General features: G+C 40.3%; 1 protein-coding gene across 4 annotated transcripts in view; it reads right to left on the reverse strand.

Annotated features, from left to right (window-relative positions):
* LOC137123331 (protein sidekick-1-like) overlaps positions 1–21443 on the reverse strand; it is a 249897-nt gene that overhangs the window by 80021 nt on the left and 148433 nt on the right. For 3 of the 4 annotated variants that reach the window (XM_067496875.1, XM_067496873.1, XM_067496876.1), the window contains exons 6-7: positions 12012–12038; positions 5522–5624 (exon numbers count right to left, since the gene is read on the reverse strand). In XM_067496875.1, the coding sequence (XP_067352976.1) occupies positions 5522–5624; positions 12012–12038 (130 nt within the window). The remainder of the gene's footprint in view (positions 1–5521; positions 5625–12011; positions 12039–21443) is intronic. The other variant, XM_067496874.1, reaches the window with a different exon arrangement.

Here is a 21443-nt window from a genome sequence, read left to right on the forward strand (position 1 = left end):
CAGTTTGAAGCATTAATGGGTTCTGGGAAAAGTCCAGTGTCCAGAAGAGCCTTCACTCTTATATTCTATATACACAATACTGGTGTGAGTCCAACAAATCCTTCCATCTACAGAAAAGTGCCAACACAACGAGCTTTGTAGCCATGCAGTTTCTGAATATTGGTGGATTTGTCTTCTGGTCTTCAGATGCTTCATGATTTTCAATGGCATTTGAAAAATCTAACAAAATAATGTTGGATGAGGCACCGACTATTTTATTATGATGCCAATGTCTTTTGTGGATCTTATAGTGATCTTGGATCACTGCTTTCCCCAGCAGTGTGGCAAACACTGCTATCAAGAGCTGATCCAGGACCTTATAACTATCACAGAAAACCGATTTTCTTGGGCTTTGGCTGTAAACAAATAAAAATTAAATTAAATCCACAACATTTGTCGTTAAACAGCATTTTTATTGACTTAATAAAACTGACTACTGCATGACTGCCATTGCCTTGTATTGTTCCAAAATATAAAGCACTATATGAGGCCAGGCACCTTGTTCTGCAGTAGTTCACTGACTATATTAGAACCTCACCATTATCAGAATACAAGATAAGGGCTTAGACTGTATCTTCTCTTTTTTTGTAGAAGACCTACAGCTCTTTATATCCCTGGATCAGTTTAGACCTCAATTTTCGCTTTGTTTTGAAATAAAAAAATTTGATCACTTAGAGCTATTGGGCTCTGAGCCCCTTTGAAACACAGATGACCTACACTGTGTATTGACCCTGAATGCATCAGACAGCTCAGGCTACATCTTTTACAAAGACAATGTCAATTTTTTTAATATAAAGGCTGCGATTAAAGGCAAGTGATGTCTTACAACAAAAATAGTATAATCATGGAGAATATTTTAAATTTTTGTTAGAGACTTATGGAACTTCCAGGAGTGGTAAGTTGTTTGCAACAGGGTGGCAGTGAATTTGGGGAGGTGGGATTGGGGTTCCAGCAAGAGATTGTGGATGTTTATGTCTCACTTCCCTATAGCAGTGTTTGTCTAATCAAGACTTTATGCACCCAGATTTAGAGATCTACACCTCAATACAATGGAAGTGGATGAAATTTCTCTTGTGCTTCTCACCAATTTGAATCAGTCCCCAGAAACAAAAGACATTCAGATTGTTGCAATTAGGGTAAACACCCGCTTTAATAGGTAAACACCCGCTTTAAAAATTGCCATTTTTATTTGATGCCATGTATCACAAAATTCACAGATCAGTTTGGACGTCGATTGTTTGGTCACAGATTGGATCATTGTTCTGATTAAGACAAAGAAATGGGGTGTAAATATAACAGCAATAAAACAGATCTGACCTTATAACTTCACATTCTTTTTATTCATTGTCCTCTGCCAAAGAGAACATGAGACTCCAAGGCATAACAGGGTGGTGTCTTGCCATCTTGGCAATGTGAGGGGAGAGGTTTTGGTGCATTCCTATTTTAATTTGATAACAATGAATACCTGAAGGGCTGCGCAAAGTGTGGCGGCGCATATAGAGTGAAGCAAAGCTGCAGCTGACTGTAGGGAAGGAAGGCAAAGAGTGGATGGATTTATGCTACCGTTACCCTAAGTCGCATAATGTATCTTCTTAATCTGAGGTCAGTGCATGTATCTGTTGAGGGCCTTGGTCTTGGCTTCCTGCTTCACCACCTCCTGTCACATATAGGTAAAAGTCACGCATGGTCTCTGCAATAACCAGTCTAATATTCATTTTTTCCAGTCTCCATTAGATGGTGAAATCCTGTTTTTCTTCAGAGCTTCAACCATAGAGAAGAATAGACAAATCAGCTGTAGCGTGTCTTGTTTTCTAAATACACAATTCTGTGATCCATATTGAATGAATGCCTCTTATGCGTTCTCTATGCATTGTCTTAAGAGATACAGCGATCAGGCATAACATTATGACCCCCTGTGCAATTTAATGCAATCCAATACTTTTACGAGGTTATAACTTCTCAGTTTTTAGGTTGAAACTGTCAGAAATGTGATAATTCTACTATGTGATTATTATTGAGGTTTTATGTCTCTAATTTGCTGCTTTGCTCTCACAACTGGTGCTCCCTCTCTCCAGTCATTGTTTACCTCTCTCGGCCACCGGTGCGCTCATTGAGCCGGGGAGCAGAGGAAATAACTGCCACCGCAATAAATACATGTTTTTCTCAAAATGATGGGGAGGACACAAGCTTATAATCCCGTTAAAAAAATTTCAAGCAAATTTCACCACTGCTGCCAAGTCTGTCAATTAACTTTGTGCTACTATGTAAAACTGCTTAGTTAGTTGGCACAAAATGTTTAAACTCACCTTTCTCTCAACATTTCCAGAATCTCCACCGCAGAAGAAAATGGCGGATGAGCGGCAGTAGAAAACGTTTGAACTGACAAAGAAGTCATGAGGTTGTACGCACGCCGTTATGGAAACCCGGTTGAAGCACTTCCACTCAAATAGTAATGTCAGGTGAATGGAACAAATTGGGGTTTTAAGTTGATAGAAACCACAAGACTGGACAGTAGTGACTGAAGAGTCACTGAAGCAGAACTCTAAGTAAGACCAACAGTTGCTCAAATACACTTTTTAGAAAGTAACATCAGGGTTCCACAGATCAAATTACTTTTACTACAAAAACAAAAAGAGTCGAGTCTGACCACACATATTATCTGTAGGATGAAAATGCGTCTTGTTTTTGTAAAGACATTTTTTTTTAAATGTCTGGTACATTTCTTTCATTATGCATGAAAGAGAATATGGTGTATTCGCTTGATTCTTTTTTTTTTATACCTTAAGTGCTACCCAGTGGTCAAGTACTGGTCAAGTGGTGCTGAGAAGTATTTAAAGGGACTTCAGCTCTCACAGAACAAAGCAGCCAGACTACCTCCGACTAAATAACACAATCCAACAAAAACCCTGTGCAAACACAGAGAAACTCAATACAGCGCAGTGAGCCAGTAGAGTGCAGGGTATAACCTGCTGAGTACAGACAAATCAGACTTGTTATTACCCTGGTTAGCAGCACTTTAATTAGTTCAAAGTAGCCTGAGTGTCACTTTATTGCAATTCATACTCATGAAAGGGCCCTGACAGCATTTTCCCAAAGTGTGTTTGCACAAAGTGATTTTAAGAACAAATGTTAGACATTGCGTTTCTTTATTGTGGACGCCAGGGAATACCATCAAAACTCTGTATGTACAACTATGTACAATTAATCTTCAATGTACAAGTTTTGGAAAAGTGTACATTTTCAAAATGATGTTTGGTTTTCAGCAAAAGCAGTGGAAACTCCACAATTGATGTCTCACAATCAATTAAAATCAATATAGAGGTTATGAGGTTTTTCAAATTTAAGAATGTACTGACTCGAGGCTCGTTGGAACAAATTATCATCCAAAATGATCCAACAGTGTGACGAGGTTACAGAGACAATCTTAATGCTCCAAAATGGCTCTGAGCCTCCCCAATCTTTATTTACTTGACTGGAAATGCTGTAGTGCAAAGGAAACTGCAATGAAAGCTCAGCAGAAACAAGCAACCAGTGAGAGTGAGATGACTGGGAAGCATCAAAAACCGCACAGTGTGTAATTGGGGCAGTAGCTTTCACCAGCCTTGTTTGAGATTAAGAATAAAACTTTATTTCCAACCCACTTCCACACTGCAAAATAAATAAGCCTATGCCGTGCTGATTCGGTTTTCCCAGCCATGACTTCATCCATTGTTTTTCCCCCCCGCTTTCATTTGTCAGTACAAAACAATACAAAACAAATCCTACCAGTTGACATGTGAGCTGACCACAACAGTTTGCCTTTATGTTTGGTTTGCTCTGAAGTCACATTTAAACAAGCGAGTTTCTGTGAGATCCCAAGTCCCTGAAACCATCTCTCTAAAGTTATTTACATACCAGGCATGTGGTTCTGGTGCTTGGTTGAATCTTCAAGCATGTGTTCTTATGATTCAAATTTTAAAAATTGCTAAATCTGTGTATGTCTCAAGTCTCCCACATTGGCAAAAATCGGTTTAGATTTTACAGTCCTTTAGTGTGCACCAGGCATAATATAATAAATGTTATGGCAATTACAACAGTGACACTTCATTATTTATGCTTCAACAAGGTCTTACTACACACAGCCAGAATACAAAACCTCTAAACATGAATGTCACAGTGTTTTAACCTAAGTCTCACCTGTTACACTGTACAGCGCAGGAGGTACAAACAGACACACAGTAGAACTCAGACTAGTCAGTATTTCAGTGTTTAATACTTCAGTATTCTTTGACTTTTTACCCAAAAGAACATTCAACTCTGTGGTACTACAGTACCAACATGATGTGCTTTTTTTGGGATGTCAAGATACCAATCACAGGCTGATTACAAATACAAGTACTTACATTTAGAGTAAGTACCTGTCAATAGAGAGTACTGATACCAGTACTAAACTGTTTTGCTTTTAGAATGACTTAAAATCCTCAGTAAAATCCTCATCAATCCATAGCACAGTTAAGCTGATGAGAGACTCTGTTGGTCCAAATAGTAGTGGCCTCACACCTAAAGACTTTCAAAGACTGGGCACTTCGCACTTAAACACTTTCCACCAGCTTTCTCTGACAGTCTGGACGGAGCACACACCTGATGAGTGGATGTTCTAATGCTGACAAACCCACAAAACTCACAAGAACGGAAAATCTGATATCCCTAGCGCTTTTGCTATGTTTCTTTCTACAGTACACCATGACAAGAAAACCATCACAGGCTTTTCAGTTTTGTACAACTTGACATCTTGAAAATGACTTTAGTGTCAATTTAGAGTACAAAGTTCAGACAGCTGAGCTCAGTGGCTGCCAACTTGAGTAACCTGAATACGGTGAGAAAATTCACTAAAGAGATTTAATGGTGCTGTCTGGTAATTAATTTTAAGAATGCTATTTGTAATTTTTCGCAGTTATTACAACTATAAAGGGCTCGAAGGTTTAGTTTCAAAATAAATTTAGGCTAGGATAAGGGTTGTTGTTGTTGGACATTTACCTTTAGCCATTAAAGTCTGGGATTGGATGTTATTGTATGTCCTCACAACTAAAGAAAGTGTGTGAATGTGTTCAAGCACTACTTACCAGTGTGAACTTGTGGGTGTGTTTAGCTTCTCTGCTGATGTCAGATGAGACTCTGATCCAACTTCTGTTTAAGTTAAGTTGGTAGTGGTGTGTGTGTGTGTGTGTGTGTGTGTGTGTGTGTGTGTGTGTGTGTGTGTGTGTGTGTGTGTGTGTGGCTATACTTTGATACTGTGGGGAAAGACTTGCTGAGCTATGAGTTTATGTTGTGTCCTCTAATTGCCCTGGAAGAAAACAGTGCTGTCTAGCAGGAATGGAATTGGCCACTCTGTGTGTGTGTGTGTGTGTGTGTGTGTGTGTGTGTGTGTGTGTGTGTGTGTGTGTGTGTGTGTGTGTGTGTGTGTGTGTGTGTATGCTTGTTTTTGTACATAAAAGAAATTTACCTGGCATTAGCAATGCACTCTAAAGTAGCCTCGCTCCCGGCCACCACTGTTGTGTCTCTGGGTCCAATCACAATTGCTGGAGCCACAAGCTCGGACTCAGGATCTGTGACAGAAAGAAAAATATGAGGCAATTTTGTTCATAAATCACACTCATGCAATTGCATAATCTCAGACATATATCACAATAGCCGCTCACGTTCACTGCGACACCCCGTTACACATGCAGTCATCCTCTCCAAAACTCTCCATAACACTTGATCCCTACAGTGTATGCAGCATCAACATCCAGTGTTTATCTGGCACTGGTGTTTAGACGGATTTTAATTCCAAATTGGCCAATTTTAGAATCAAGTTGAATTTTCAGCAGCTAGGCTACTGCAAGATAAATTGGATTTCAACGTCAGAAATGCTGGTCCTGCAGTTTGAGCAGTTAAGGTGTCCAATGTCTGACACAGCTGCTGTCAAAATATCCAATATAAACTGTGGTGAGCTTGTTTTGATATAAATGGGAAAGTATTTCTCATGTTAAAATGAAACCTTGCTGTGATATAAATATATTAACTTGCTGCAAAACAGACGGACGAACTCCCTGCATCTTCCAGGTCTCTAGGTCAAAGCTCTTCTTTATTTTGCTTATGTTCTGCTTAAATCAACACTACTTTTCACTTTTCTGTCAACCTCTTATAAATAAAACCATTTGTAATTGCAAGAGAAAACAGATCTGATCTGTGCTCATGTTTAGTTAGTGAGAGCAACCGTGTTGTAATTAATCAACTCATATGTGATAATTGAGGCCTTGGGTTTCCACAAAATGAATAATAGAAATATACAGTGCGAGTTTAAATCATCTATGATGAGATGTCCTTTCTAATACTACACAGAATACAATTCTGTATCTGTCTACAATATGATTAAAAACCAGTAAACTAGAACACGGCCATTAAATCAGATTTTTTCAAAGCCCTAGTAGTACTAATAATTCCTAATTATAATGGACATTTATTGAATCCAAACTGGATCTGGATAAGCAGCATTAAGTGGATGGACAGACTAACCTTTTCTAAGGTTTTGCCTAAATTAACAATTCATCATTATAAGAAAATGACCTTCGGAGCTGCTGTAGGAAGTTGGCAGGCTTTGCTAAGGTGTGATTGTGCTGACTCAAACCCAAGACAAAATGGACTGCCTCACTTAGAGGAATCCACTGTTGCCACCATCACACATTAGATTAGGAAATGAAAAGAAAAAAAAAACTTGTGTGTGTACAAAATTCTGAATGTTTTAATACTATCTCAGATCTTTTATTAAGGAAATTCGATGCAGTAATCAATGCAATTAATGCATTTTTCAAAACTGTGAAAGAAGTTTGTTGTCTGTATGAAGATTAGTGAATGTGGATTTACAGAATATGAGAGAATGATTATTTGTAAGAGAGGCAAATTCAGCAGTAACTGACTGAATGTTTAAAAAGAAAATGAGAGAGAAAATGAGAGTATATTGTGACTGAGAACAGATGTTTGTGTGTCAGAGTCCGAGTGAAATAAAGCTCTATAATTATTTTCAGTACTTCTGAACTGCTGTTGTCTCGTAGCCCAGAAATATTTTCAATCACACCCACACAAACACACCATAATTCTCTTGTATAAACAATATCTTTCAACAATGGAGTAGGTATGTGAAGAATGATTTATAGTCTAAAAGATGTGTAGGAGAGTATAGTGGTGAATGCACTAGATTACAACTGTGTGTGAGAATATGATTTATGGCGTAACTGGCCTCTCATAACAAAAGGACACACTAGGATTCTTATCAGTTTGAAATGTGTACAGTAACATCTGCTCAGCAAAATAGTAGAAAAACAGTAGAATAGGCCAAAGAAAAACTGTTTATCAAAGTTTTACAGAATGTGTGAAGCCTACATATTAGTGAGTGCATGTGCTGGGCTTTCTGTGGATATGCCGTAAAATCAATGAATATTTAGATTTTCAATACGGGAGGAGTAGGGAGGACAAATTAACAGGCTAGCTCTGATAGTGATTGGTGGGGAGTGCAAGGAGAGGGTTTATGGAAGGGAAGCGGGGGAGGCAAGAAGCAGCTTTGATCTCCCCTTTGAAGGGAAGGAGGAAAGGTGGTAATTGACTCCCTGCTCTTTATTCTTCCTTCTCATTCTCTCTTCTTTTTTTTTTTTTTTTTTTTTTTTTTAAATCGGTGAGAAGGAGCCGAAAAGTCATATCCCGCTGTCACATGGAATAAGACATGCGGGTACAGGAAGACAGGCGAATGATAGCACACACACATACACACAATGACTCGGCTGTCTTGACATCTACACTCGCTGATGCTCTAACTCAGGGTAGAGGTTGAGTCCATTAATGGGGAAGATAAGTAAAGTGACATAAAAAAAGAGAGATGGGAAGTAATAGTGGAGGTCTCTATCACTCTGTTCATAACACACACAGACACACACACACATACACACACACACAGACACTTTCACATCTCATTTCATAGTGCAGAGAGTAATATCTTGTACTATGTGTTATAATTTGACAAGTTTGGTGTCAGAGAAGTAAAGACAGGTAGCGGGAGTGGGTGGAAGTTGGAAAGAGACAGAGGGATGCTGGACAGGCAGAGGTAGGGGTAGAGAGAGCAAGAGTAGAGTGTCCATTAGCTGTCCACTGTGCCAAGCACAGGTCAGGCAGGGACTGGTAGCCACAAGTGAAGCTTTAATGGCAGCAGCGGCTGCAGATAATGAGCAGAGGGGGATGTGAACCCAACCTGTTAACTTGGGCCGAGGGGAGGAGAGCAGACAGACAAATCAGGACAGCAAGAACACCAGTATGACAAGGGAGAACACAGAAGGGAAAAGAAAGGGCTCGGAGGAGAGAGAAAGAATATAGTATATGTAGATGGGAAAAGTGAGGGGGGACTGTGCAGATGGTCTTTTTCTTCCTGGAGTGACAGACATGATGGTAGAAGTAGAGGGGAAAGCAAAATGCCATATGGTTGTGTGATCTGCACTCTTCTTTTCTCTTTGTCAGCATGTCTAACATCCTGTTTCTCTAGGGAAATCTATCACTTCATCTTGTCTGTATTGCTCGTCGTCGACTGCCTAATTTCTCTCTTACTCCCTATCATCCTCTTATCTCCCACAATTTTGTTGTTTAAACATGGATTATTAAATTAATCTTCCTCAACTTAAACAAGGAGAATTATTCAAACTGGCAGACAGTGTTATCATGCGCGTGTGTGTGCAAGCTGTGGCAGCTAAAAGCCTCCCTGTAAAGATTTTACAAAAAGAGTCCAGAAGTTTAATCTAACTCTATTGGATTCCTCATTTAGCAAATGAGAAACACCATGTGGCAGAGAGAGGGAAAGTAACAGTGATGGAGAGAAGGAAGACAGAAAAAATTGCAGGGGGGTGATGGTATAACGAAGCAATATCCGAAAAACAACTTGGGGCTGAAAAGACTCATTAAAGAAAAAGGACCGATAAAAAATGAGCTGCTAAAACAGTAAAAAAAATAAATACATCAAAACTGATGATAGGGGGAGGAGACATAAATTGTGTGAGTTGATGTGTGTGTTTGTGCATATGGATGTACTGTAGGTATAATTTAGCACCAAAGACGCGGTGACGCTTGCAACGTTACGCTTTCGTCAGTGCAATCATTGCTAATTGACAGTAAAGTGCTGCTGAGGTGACACAGCTGTCTGTGTGTGTGTGTGTGTGTGTGTGTGTGTGTGTGTGTGTGTGTGTGTGTGTGTGTGTGTGTGTCTTTCAACTGGAAGCAGAAAAATCCCAAATTAAATCAAGGATGGAAATGATAAAAAAAATAAATAAAACAGGTCTAGTAAAAGGATTGGTGCAGCTTTACAGCATGAAACAGATAGAGATGGATAAAGAGAGAGAGAGAGAGGGGAAAAAAAAAAGAGAGACAGAGAAAGAGAGAGATGAAAGACTATTCCATCCACAGATTACAACATAATCCGTCTTTGAATGGATTCTCTCAGATTACAGCTTGTTCTCCTATTAAACCTGTCAGTCACTCCACACTCCCTATAGTGTCAGTGAGTCAGCTGGTGTGTGTGTGTGTGTGTGTGTGTGTGTGTGTGTGTGTGTGTGTGTGTGTGTGTGTGTGTGTGTGTGTGTGTGTGTGTGTGTGTGTGTGTGTGTATGATCTTTCTATAACTGGAGATTTGTGTGTTTTAAGCCTTTTAGACAAATCTCTGCTGAGTCCTAGAGAGAGGAGGCATTGGCTGAGGGGCGAACACGAACACACACACACACACACGCACTCATCGACCCTTGCATGCATACACACACACACAAAAATTCACACAGGAGGAGGCTGGTGGTAGTTGACTGTGTATTAATAGAGTTGTCACATCAGCGTCTGCAGGGTTCACAGCCAACTAACACATATCACACTGAGAAGACCATACACACAAGAGAGCGACAAAGAGTTCTAGAGAATGAAAGAGGGTGAGATGTTTCAAAGAGAAAGCAAGAAGGAAAAAAAAAAGGAGAACCTTGGAGAGAAAGGGCAGTGGAAATGAGAGGTTAAAGAAAATACAGAGCTCTTCTTAAATATTTTAGAGGTTTTTTTTTTGGATGGTACACAAAAATAAATGAAGTAGGAAAAGGTGATCATTTGCTGATCTCTCTTGGGAATAGTGCATGTGTGTGAGAGTGGGGTGAGTGTTTGTGCGTGTCACTGCGCTCATTAATGCTGCATGCTGACAGCTAAGTGTCATCGTCTGACTACACTACTCAGAATGCCAATATAAAACCACAAGCCAAGGCATGTCACACACACACACACACACAGACACACACACACATAAAACCACACCACACAAATGCAGAAGATCCAAGCCCCAAGGGGAGACAGACACAGACAATGGGAAGCAGTGAGAGGACCGAGATAGATGCCTGATTTTAAATATTCATCTCTCCCTTCAGCTGCCAAACCTTCTATCTGTCTCTGTCATCTCTCCATGCAAGGGATGGAAGGTGGAGAAGGAGAGACAGGAAAGAAGGAGAAACGGAAGATGAAACAGGAAACATGTAGCAGTAATGGAGAGCCAGAGCAGGAGTTAGGCTCTGGGGAGAGCTCAATGATTATTTGATTAATTTTGAGTATTATATTAGCTGCGGTATTTTGGCTGCTTGACAAAACCCACAATGACATAATGAGGTAACATTTCATCATCACTCTGCTGAACTAAGGGCGTGTGCAAATGCTCCATGCCTGCAAACTTTTTTTGGGGAGAGTGGGGAAAACTAAGTTAATTGTTTTCGCCATTCATTCTGAAAATAATCACCATTTGACAAGAGCTCATATGAAACTACTAAGTGAACTTACTAAAACTCTCACTGAAAAATTGAATGCACTCACACATGCACAGTTACTACTCTAAAAGGGCAAAAAGACAATATGTCAATCTTTTACAAATGTAATTATAGGAGTATGTACCCATTAAGTGACATTAGAGCAGGCCCTTTGGCACTCGGCTCTCCGTGACTCAGTGGTTGCATATCAACAAAGATAAACACTTCGGATGGCATTTACAATTGTTCTGGTTTACTGTGAATCTGCAACAAAGAGGCTGCTTGAAAAGAGTGAGGAGAAGAACGGGCACCTGAAAAGCTCAGGTAGGAGTCCCTAAAAGTGCTAGCATGTCAGATTCAGCACTTTATCTAAATGAGGTGAAGCCTAAGAGTAAGTTCAGGCCGTCAACTTGAGTCTGCCACTACATTCACGAGGCAAACTCCTCTCGCTGCAACATACCATGTAACCTATCCACGCTCAGAACTGGGCTCACTTTCTTCCTTAGCTACGCTGACACTTTCTGCCACTCCTCATATAGCATCTGAAAAGCCCCACCTCCACCCGAGCATCCCCCTGTCAGCTCTGAGTCAACATTCCTGGAGGTAGAAACATATATTATTGTCACTCCCCATTGCCTACTTTGCTGAAGCTCGTTTCCTTGAGGGGAGTGATAAAGATCAAAGCCGAGACGTCGGCTGACAAAACTTGATTTAAATAATTCCGAGACTCAGGTTTTGTTTGAGCTGGTCGTTTTCCCTTGTTTCTACAAATCACTATGAAAGCACAATACAGCACATCCAACACAGGGTGCTAAATGATCTCTCTGATCTTCTCAGTACATTTGCTGCAGCTCTACATTCTTAATATATGAACATATTTAAAAACCGGGGGCATTTGCATTATAATGCTATGTTTTAAACGCTTGAATGAGAATTTAGAAGCAGAAAACACACTACAAAATCTTTACAGCGTGTACCCACCACTGCAACCATTGTGACCTTCAGCAAAGCATTTAACTGAGCAGCCCTTAGCTCTGACCTTCTGGTGGGAGCAAAGGGTCACTGCAATATTTGTCTCTGTTTACACAGACAGAGAAAGATGGGGCCAGAGAGAAAGAGCAGGGAAGATAATGTAAATGTAAATGGGTTCTTTACCTGTTGACCCACGGTTCTTCTTGCCAACTGTCCATCAGCCAGAGAGAATGAGTTGAAAAGAAGTGGGATGAAAAGGGAAGATAGGAAGTTAGGAAACGGGTGAAAACAGGAGAGATATCATTTAGATTTCAAGTGTTTCCTCGGGGTGCAGCAAAAAGCACATTTAGCAAATACACATTAAAAGAACTTTCAGAAATCAGCAGCTCTGAGGCATCTCAGAGTTTGAGGAGGTAAACAGGAAAAGGAGACGCCTTCTCTGAGAAGGAAGAAAAAACAAACAGAGAAAAAAAGTAAGAGTCGCAGAAATGGAGTAGAGAGAGGAGCAGACAGTGAGGAAGAGAGAACGCCATGTTATCATGGAGTCCAGGGGAAGACAAGCTGTTTGCAGCCCATCCATCAACTGCCAGCTACCAAATTTGTCTCTCTCATTCACTCTTTTCTTCTCCTCCCCTCTCTTCCCCCCTCTGCCTTTATTCCTGTATTTGTCACAAGTCTAGGGTTAGCAAGACTGTAGGCTGTGAGAAAATGAAGGCATTGACATTCTACTGGTGAAAAATCCACATTCACTATTCACTTATCAATACACTACCCCTTCATGCTACTGTTCAGCCACCCTTTCAATGCTTGAATACAGGGTATGTTTGTGTGTGTGTGTGTGTGTGTGTGTGTGTTTTGATCTGAGAGAAAGTGTGTGAAAAAATATGTGCGTCAGGGCCTTAATTTAGCTTCTGACGCATCACATCAGCCTCAGTGCAAAGTTCGCTTAGACAGTGTGACGCGTGCACACACACACACACACACACACACAAAGAGTATGGGACAAGTTGACAAAGGCCAAGAAGGCCAGCTGACTTGGAAAGAACAGAAAAGGCAAAAGCAAGAAGGAGAGGAAAACTTGTATAGGTGAGATTCATCATTCCTAGTGTAAAGAGTAATCAGTTGGATTGACCATGAAACCACAAAACATGATAATATAAACCAAAATCGAGAGAATTATTGAAAAGTGAAGTACTGAACATTGGCACTGAGTGTGTGGTCCGATGCCAAATGTTAGTTCCTCATTTGCTGTAAAATTTTACACTAATAACGAGCCTACACTTGTTGATGCAAAAGGGGGTAGACAAAATATCAGAAGCATATTAGATAAAAACACATGAGGACGTGCTTCTTGGATGTGACAGGAATGTGACACAAAGTAGTTGCTCTTTATGCAACGGGAAAATGAGTATTCAGAGAAGAGGAGAATGAATTATCCTGCCACAAAAACTATTCTTTGTCACATACAGTATCAAAATTAAAAAGTATTTATCAGATTTAACCATACGGTTAAGGAAGGTCTTGTGAACAACAAATGAACCCTAACCCTCAAAAATAACCAATGTGTCCCGACCATCTATCTGAACAATAGAATCCTGACAAAGACAGGATGTATTGCAGCTCATGTTTAGCTGGCAACTATTTTGTCTGAATAAAACAAGTCTAAACATGTCTAAACACACCAGCTTAACTAGAGCAAATGTGCTTTACAGGAGAAGTATTGGTACACAACAAGTCTATTATTTTGAAGAGTCTGAAAGGGGGCCATGACACAAACACACACACACACACACAAATGCAAACAGACACACTAACATAAACACGCAGGCTTTGGTCTAGGGGGCATACAGTTCTGCGTGTGCATTCAAATGATGTGTCATACTGAGTCATCTTCAATTTCAAACTGGAACAGAGAAACAATGGGGACATCAGGGGACAACAGAGAGAGCGCGAGCAAGTGTGTGCGTGTGTTCACAACACAAAGCATCTGACGTTCATTGAGCTGAATCCACTTAACACATTTTCCAGTAACTTTCACTTCCTCTCACTGTTTTTCAGACCCATTGCAATGCCATGGATCGCTTGTTGTCTTAATCAATGTGTTTATTGATGTGCATTTCACAGCAGATAAAGATAACTAGTACTGTAAGCCCCATATATACAGTATATAGCAAAAAGCATGCAATATTATTTATAAGTATGATGACCCTAAATACTTGGAGGTTTGGATAATCAATGGACGGTTGGAACGTACGTCATTTGATCTCATGGAAAAATGAACTGTGATTTCCTTATTGTGCCTAATTCCATGAACAAGGTTTTAAAATAAACTCTTATCATCACCGCTTCCTCAGTATTGGTCTGGATTGTTTCTAATGCAACAATGCATCCCAGGGTTAGGAATTCCCTAAAAAAAGGATTATACTTATATGGAGCTACATGAGAGCTGTAAATGCTACAAGCAAAAGTTAAAGGCCTTTATACACTCACTGGCCTCTTCATTATGTACACCTGTACAATTTAATGCAATCTGATACAGCAGCTGTGCCATAAATCATACATTTGTATTTGTGCATTTTATTAAGAGCAGGTTCTGATGTTTTGGCATCATTCATTTTAAATAGGGAGGCTGCTGTATTAGATTGTGTACTTAATGATGTGGCCAATACCGGCAGATGGCTTTTTAAATGAAAGTTTTTAAACCCAAATACACACAGAGACATCAGGAACAAACACATTGTACAAAAGAGCACAATAAGAGAAAAATGCAGTACTTAAAGTTTTGAAAGAAGAAAGGTAAGTACAAGTAAAAACTATGACCTTGCCCAGTCCGTTTGCTGACTTGAATCCGACAGAATATCTTTGGAGTGTTTTAAAGTTGAAGAAAGGAAGCAACAAAACCCCTCCAGCAAAGAGCAGTTGAAAATCCATCCACAACATCTCTGCACAGATTTGTGTAAGACTTGTTATCATCCATGCTCAGCAGGATCTAATATCTGTCATCAATAATAAAAAAAACAAAGGAAATATTCCAAGAAATTGTCAAAAACATATTGTATTTAAAACAGGCGACCACCCATTATCGTGGTTTAGTCTAATGCTACATTACATCCGCATCCACAGCAATTAATGCTAAATTATCTGAAGTTTTTATAAATGTCACAGTGCTCTCTGCATTTTTACAGCAGTTTTTTTTTTTTTTTTTGCATCTCCTTAAATTCTCTGAATAATGTGAGAGTACAGGGACAGTATGTTGCGGAATGTGAGGTCTTTCATATTAACAGCAGTGAAACAGGTCAGAGGACTAAAATCAACTTTAAAACAAGAGCAAGCGTATTTTGAGACGTAGAAGAAACTTACTGTTCATGCTTCTGGGATTCCGCAAATATATCATGGTTATAAAATAAATCTGCCTTTAAAGAGTTTCAGCACACACACACACGCACACACACATATATATAAAACTTATTAATCTCATTGAGATTTGTGTTTACCACAGTTGACACTGATGCCTTCAGGACCTTCAGCAAAGCAATGCAGCAGTGTCTTGCAGAGATGGTTGGATTTTTTTCCTGCTTCCCAATATGACACATCATCTGACAGGGCGTTTCAGTGGTCGTGTGTATATAATCCACAACACATGGTAGATTACTTTGCAAGGTGAATGGCACATTTCTGCAGTTTACCTTGACATAATAATAACCAAAGACAAAACCACTGCCGCCAAGATAGATTTGCAGAGTTGTTCAACCCTGTCTGTGAGTATTCTAAACCACTGCTATGTGTTTTGTGTTTCAGCATCTAATAAGCTTTTGAAACCCTCCATCTGTCCAGCTGAACTTACCAGATCGCACTTTTATAACTCTCTGGTACATGAGAGAACTCCTGTCCACAGCCCCCTGGAATGTTTTACTGCAAGGGGCTGTGATACAAGACAGTCTGCCTGAACAAAGCTTAAAACTCCGCCTTAAGTAGGTACTTACTTTATGTCCATATTCCATTTGTATATAGTTTTTCTCTCATTTTCATCACTACAAGTGGTCATCATAGATTCAGCTGACATAATTTACACAGGTTACAATAATGTCATATGTTTCAAATGCAGTTTGAGCTGATGGGAAAATATTAGTCTGCCCAAGTGTGTCTTGGTTTGTGTATGATTTCTATTCATGAATTCACAATTGTGTATTCAGCTGCCTGAAGCATCTCCAAACAAGCAGGTCACTATGTCCTCTGTATGTGCTTGCTTCTGTGTTGTGTCTATGTTTGTGTACAACAGGGAATAAGTACAGTATTTGAGTTGTGTGTGTCTGCTTTTTTAAGACAACAATACAGCGTGCTAGACCTGTCCTTTTGTGTGTGTAAAGGTTGATACTTGCTATGTGTGTCATGTCTCACCGTGTTAGTGTCCCAGCTGAACTGTGCAGGTGCTGCCCTCTTGTCCCCAGCTGTGGGTCACCTATTTGCCGCAGCAGCTCCACACCCTCCATGACTCACCCCTCTCGACACACAAAGAGCCACCAACGGGCCTTCCTCCCCTCATTTTTCACTCCATCTACATACGACCTGACACCCCTTGCCCTCAGTGACAACCCATTCTCCTGCTCTGCTTCACTCCGTCCTCCCCATCCACCCACCTAGGCATCCACTGTCACATTTTCCCCAAGTGAAAGGGAAGCAACATGTTTGGGTCTTTTCTTTCTCTGTTGGCTATTTTAAACCCAGAGTTCAACCTCCAAACCCTTACCATCCCAATTTAAGCTGTCAATCTCACTCTCCCTTCTGTCTGTTCCTGTGTCTCGATCTAAAACACACACATACACACACACACACACCTATTTGAAATTCATATCAATGGTTATACAAATGTAACACTGCAATTTTCAATCTTGGCACATTCACAGTGAGAAACACAAAGAGGTCCATTTACACACACACACACACACACACACACACACACGCGTCCACTCAAATAATAAGCTGGCTGGATCGTTGACCTCAGACCTCAAAGAAATTCCTGATGGACACAGATGATAAAATTTTTTAGTCTGTATGCATCCTCTACTTACACCCAGCAGTCTGTCTCACTTTGTAAGTCTGACCAGAACTGAGCAGAGCTATCAATGCACAGCATATAAACAGCACTAAGCAGGTCTGCATTTTAGATTTTTGTTCTCATACAACCCCACATGCTTCCACCCTCCATTTCCTGTCTTTTGCTCACATTCTCCTTACCCCCAATAAATATGGACTCTAGGAAGGTTACATCTTCTTGCTGTCTACCTGTCTGTACCGAACACCACCACCAATTGACCTTTCCAATTTACCATGTCAATCATGCACACACACATACTGCCAGTATGCACGGCCAAGTTACCTATACACCTACAGGTAAAATTTGGTGTCAATCATCCTTGTATTGAATCCCAAATGTCACTAGGTTTTGACATTCTCTTTGCTCACTGTCTGAAAGAAATAAAGTAAGCTTATCTCTGCCTTCCTCCTCAATTTTATTTCTCTCTTGCCAATCTTGCCCATTCTTATTTAATTTGTACTCTACAGTCCTCTCATCCCATCTCCTTAGACGCAGACTCTGCCTCAACAGATGCATTGACTCAAGGTGCACTTGAGATATAAACGCACCAATCAATTATTAAACATTATCTCGTGAGTCAAACAAGGAGCACAGAATGAGACAACGAATAAATATTGTCCAATAAAAGTGAAGAACAAACATTCAGCCTCAAAAAGAAACAACAGAAGAGCAAATAGAAAAGAAAAAAAAAACATGCAGTGCCATGCAATAAATTTGGCATATAGATACAGATGAGTCATACAGTGAGCCTTCTGATGGCTTAAAAAAAATCTTTTGAAGTACCAATTTAAAGGAAGAGTAATGCTTCCACACATCTGTGCCTCTGATGGGTGACAGAAAGTAGGATGTTTGTGAAGAAAAGTGAAAAATATGAAAAGGCAAGTGAGGGATGAAAGACAAAAGGACAGAGCAAAGCTGAAGTCAAAAGGCGTGGTAAGAAAATGCAATAATGTGGTGCAGCTGTGTTCGTCAGTCCTGTGCCCACTGTGAAATACCAGATGGAGGGACCACAAGAGACAAGAACAGTAGATCCATCATTAGGCCATATTCAGTCACATGTTTTCCCTGCGTGAAAAAACACATAGCGGGCTGTGCTGGTGGGTGTGTGTTTTATGTGGCAGTGAACATAAAATATGTTTCTGGAACACCCGTTTTTTTTTGTTGTTGTTTGTTTTTTATTGATATGAAAAGACAGCTCTGTACCACTGTGGAAAGTTACCCAATGAGCCCTTCCGGTTACAAAGTACTCAAAGGAATGTGCACTTTCCGGTCATCTTGATACGGTGCAGAAACTGTTTAACCAAATCTAACTTCTTATCCACACAACATTACATTGTTAAGGTGAAGCCCCGTGTCATGCTGTGTAAACACGCTTCTTCAATGGGAAAGGCTGTGTTCTCATGCAGAGTGAAGCTGTGTGTGAATGCGACCCCTTACCAGATCAGGTTGCCCATCCCTTTCTCTTCTTCATGCAGAACACTGCAGGGTAATCCCCTATGTCACACTTGTTCATCATTGTCACCCCTTCTTTGTCTTTATCGCTCTACCTCTCTCCTATCGCCTCTCTCTGTCTGACAGACTGGAGACCCTCAGCATAAGTAAACAAGACTCACGTGTATAAAATTTTAAGTGCCTCCTTTAGAAACAGGTGATACTCCAGTTGAGCGTTCACATTTCCCTGGGTAGCTTCTGCTGGCGACACAGTCCATTCATTTACTACATGCCAGCAAGTGGAGGGATGAAGCCTGCAGGAATGTGACAGATCAATGGAGAATAACACGTTCTGGGAACTTCCTATAACGGTTAAACTCTCACTCGCACACTCACTGCCTTCGGAGCAGAATGTAGAATACTGAAGATTTTGGGAAACTCCCTCGATGAAAAACATTGCATCACATGGTACTGTCACAGTGTACTGTACATTCTTCAATTCTACAAATTAGGATTACTTTTACTATTTAAAGGTTGGCTGTGTTAAATTTTGGGCCGTCCCTGAACAATTTTGCTAATTGTGAGAGAAACATGAAATGTTTGGCTGTCCGTTAAAATTGATGGACTTGCATGTGCACTGACAGCAATGTGGGGACCAATAAAGAGTTTTAGGACCAAAATCAAATATTGTGTAGAGAGACCTGTCTACAGATGATGGTGGACTGATAGATAGTAGCCATTTTCTTTCCCAGAGGTTAAGCTTTTTTGGAATATTTCTGTGGCTGTGTCTAACCAACTATTGTTGTCTTGAGGTCCATCTGCTGAGTTTAATCACCCCCAGCTAACGTTAAATACTTCGGGCAGTCTATCATCTTTTTCCACAATCAGGTTCTCTTGATGTTGTGACTGTTGCTAAACACTAATTTTTACAAAACCACCAAATCAGAATACACATAAAATGATGCCGAATACAATAGTGGGCCAGCATAATGTTCTTGCCAAAAAACGCATTTACCTGAATGCACTTAGAAAAATTAACATGTCATGTTGCCCTGTTTTCCTTGGTTTCACAATCAACCAATGCAGGCCAACGCTTGTTTGTTGTTCTGTTGCATGTTCACAGCATGAGAGTGAGCTGGTGACATGTCAGTGCTTATGTTGGATTTACTGTTTCTATTTAAATTTAGGAGGTACAATCCACCAGGGAAGCATCTCTCCTACTGACACACCTCAACACTGTCATTGTGCAGAGACACCGAAATGCAACAAATGCTCTTTTGAACCAACCTTGGGCAGTTTGATGTGCAGTGAAATTATAAAGGAGTCTATTAATATTATAGCCATCTTTAGTCTAAATAATTGTTTGAGCAAGGAATTCACTTTAGTACCACAGCTTGGCTGCTGCATTACTGTACACAACACTGGAAAGACAGGAAGATACATCATCTATACTTAAATACAGATTGGCAAAGTGGCAATAAATTAAAAATAAATAAAAATGAAAATAAAAAGAGAAAAGGAGATCAAATACAGCAGTGCTTTATAGTGCCACCTTAAGGGCAATGACAGGAGTACGAAAACCTATGAAGACTATGATTATCCGGACTTTATCCTGCAAGCACACTAGTACAAAGTCTATATTACTGTGTGAGACCCTGTGTGGAACAAACTACTTTGTCCGATTCTAAGTCAGACAATACTTCAATTACCAAAAACTGTATCCCACAGTCTAATATTTGTCCGGATATCATGGATTTCTCCTGTGAAAATGCTTCGGACTCGGACGATCTCCCACTGTTACTCCAGATATTGTCCGGAGTCCAAAGGTGAAAGATGCTGTTTCTGGGGTGTTTCTGTTCCACACTGCATAGGTGTTGCAACCAGAAAGGACAACATAGCCAATGAGGGACACCCCACAAAGTAAAAGCATACATTTGGTTGGCATGAGACATAAACATCCAGTCATAATCAACACATCATTTTTTGGAATAGCGTTTAACTATTGTAACGTGTGTTTTTCAGAAAAAATCTATATCAAATTTTCCAAGATCCCAAAGAGACCACTTCACACCACTTTCTCCTGTTTTGTCAAACCAACAACCCAAAATATACTAAATGCTAACTGTGGCATGTGTTGGCTTCTGGATGCAAATACAAAGCAAACAGAAAGAGGAAACCTGCTGTGTGTTCTGACACCTGCTGATCATGGCCGCCATTAGTGCTGACTGTCTGTACAAACACCATAACATTAACAGCCGATCAGTTATATATATGAAGCCATCGCTTACTGGGACAAGAACAGTTAAGGTCTGTGCCTGATTAGGAGCTGAACTGATTAAACGGTTCAGAGATAGATCGGTCGGTCCAGGCTATAACTGAGTCATTAGAACAGTGATAGATCAGCGAGATCTGGCTGCAGATGTTCCACCTGGCTCTGGACAGCACGTCCTGGTAATGGAAATCATCTGTCTGTCTGTGGATCACAATATGTCCACAAGCGCACACTGGGTGAAGTCTCTGTGTGTGTGTGTGTGTGTGTGTGTGTGTGTGTGTGTGTGTGTGTGTGTGTGTGTAGCATTGTATTTGTGAACACACATCTCCTCTTTTCTTCAATCATGCCAAACAACCAGACAGGGGAGGATGGAGTGGTGGGGAGGTAAGTAGGGATGCGGAGGAAATAGGAGAAGGGCGGAAACTATTTTTGGATTAAAAGCCCTGTTGATCTATTCCTGTTTTCAGCATCCCCTCTCAATCTTCAACTTTTACACTCTGCCTCTCTTTTTTCCCTCCAATCCATCTCTATCGTCCTCAAAGCTTTCCCAATTTTGCACTTGCTCAATGCTCAACTCTCCTTCTTTGACTTTCCTCGGTAACCGTTTCCACTCTGTCCTCATCTCTTCTCTGCCTTCTCAGCCTTATGTCCCTTCTCATTTTTTGTATTACTCATCTTTCATTAATTCTTAGCAAGGACTTTTTTTTTTGGCCTACAACTGTTTTAAAAACACTGCCTAAATGTACACGCCGATAATGCAGGGGACAAAAGGAAAAGAAAAAAAAACCCACACACGAGTATGTATGGCTGTGTGCAA

Source organism: Channa argus, chromosome 3 (genome assembly GCF_033026475.1).
Source record: "Channa argus isolate prfri chromosome 3, Channa argus male v1.0, whole genome shotgun sequence".
NCBI classification, from domain to species: domain Eukaryota; kingdom Metazoa; phylum Chordata; class Actinopteri; order Anabantiformes; family Channidae; genus Channa; species Channa argus.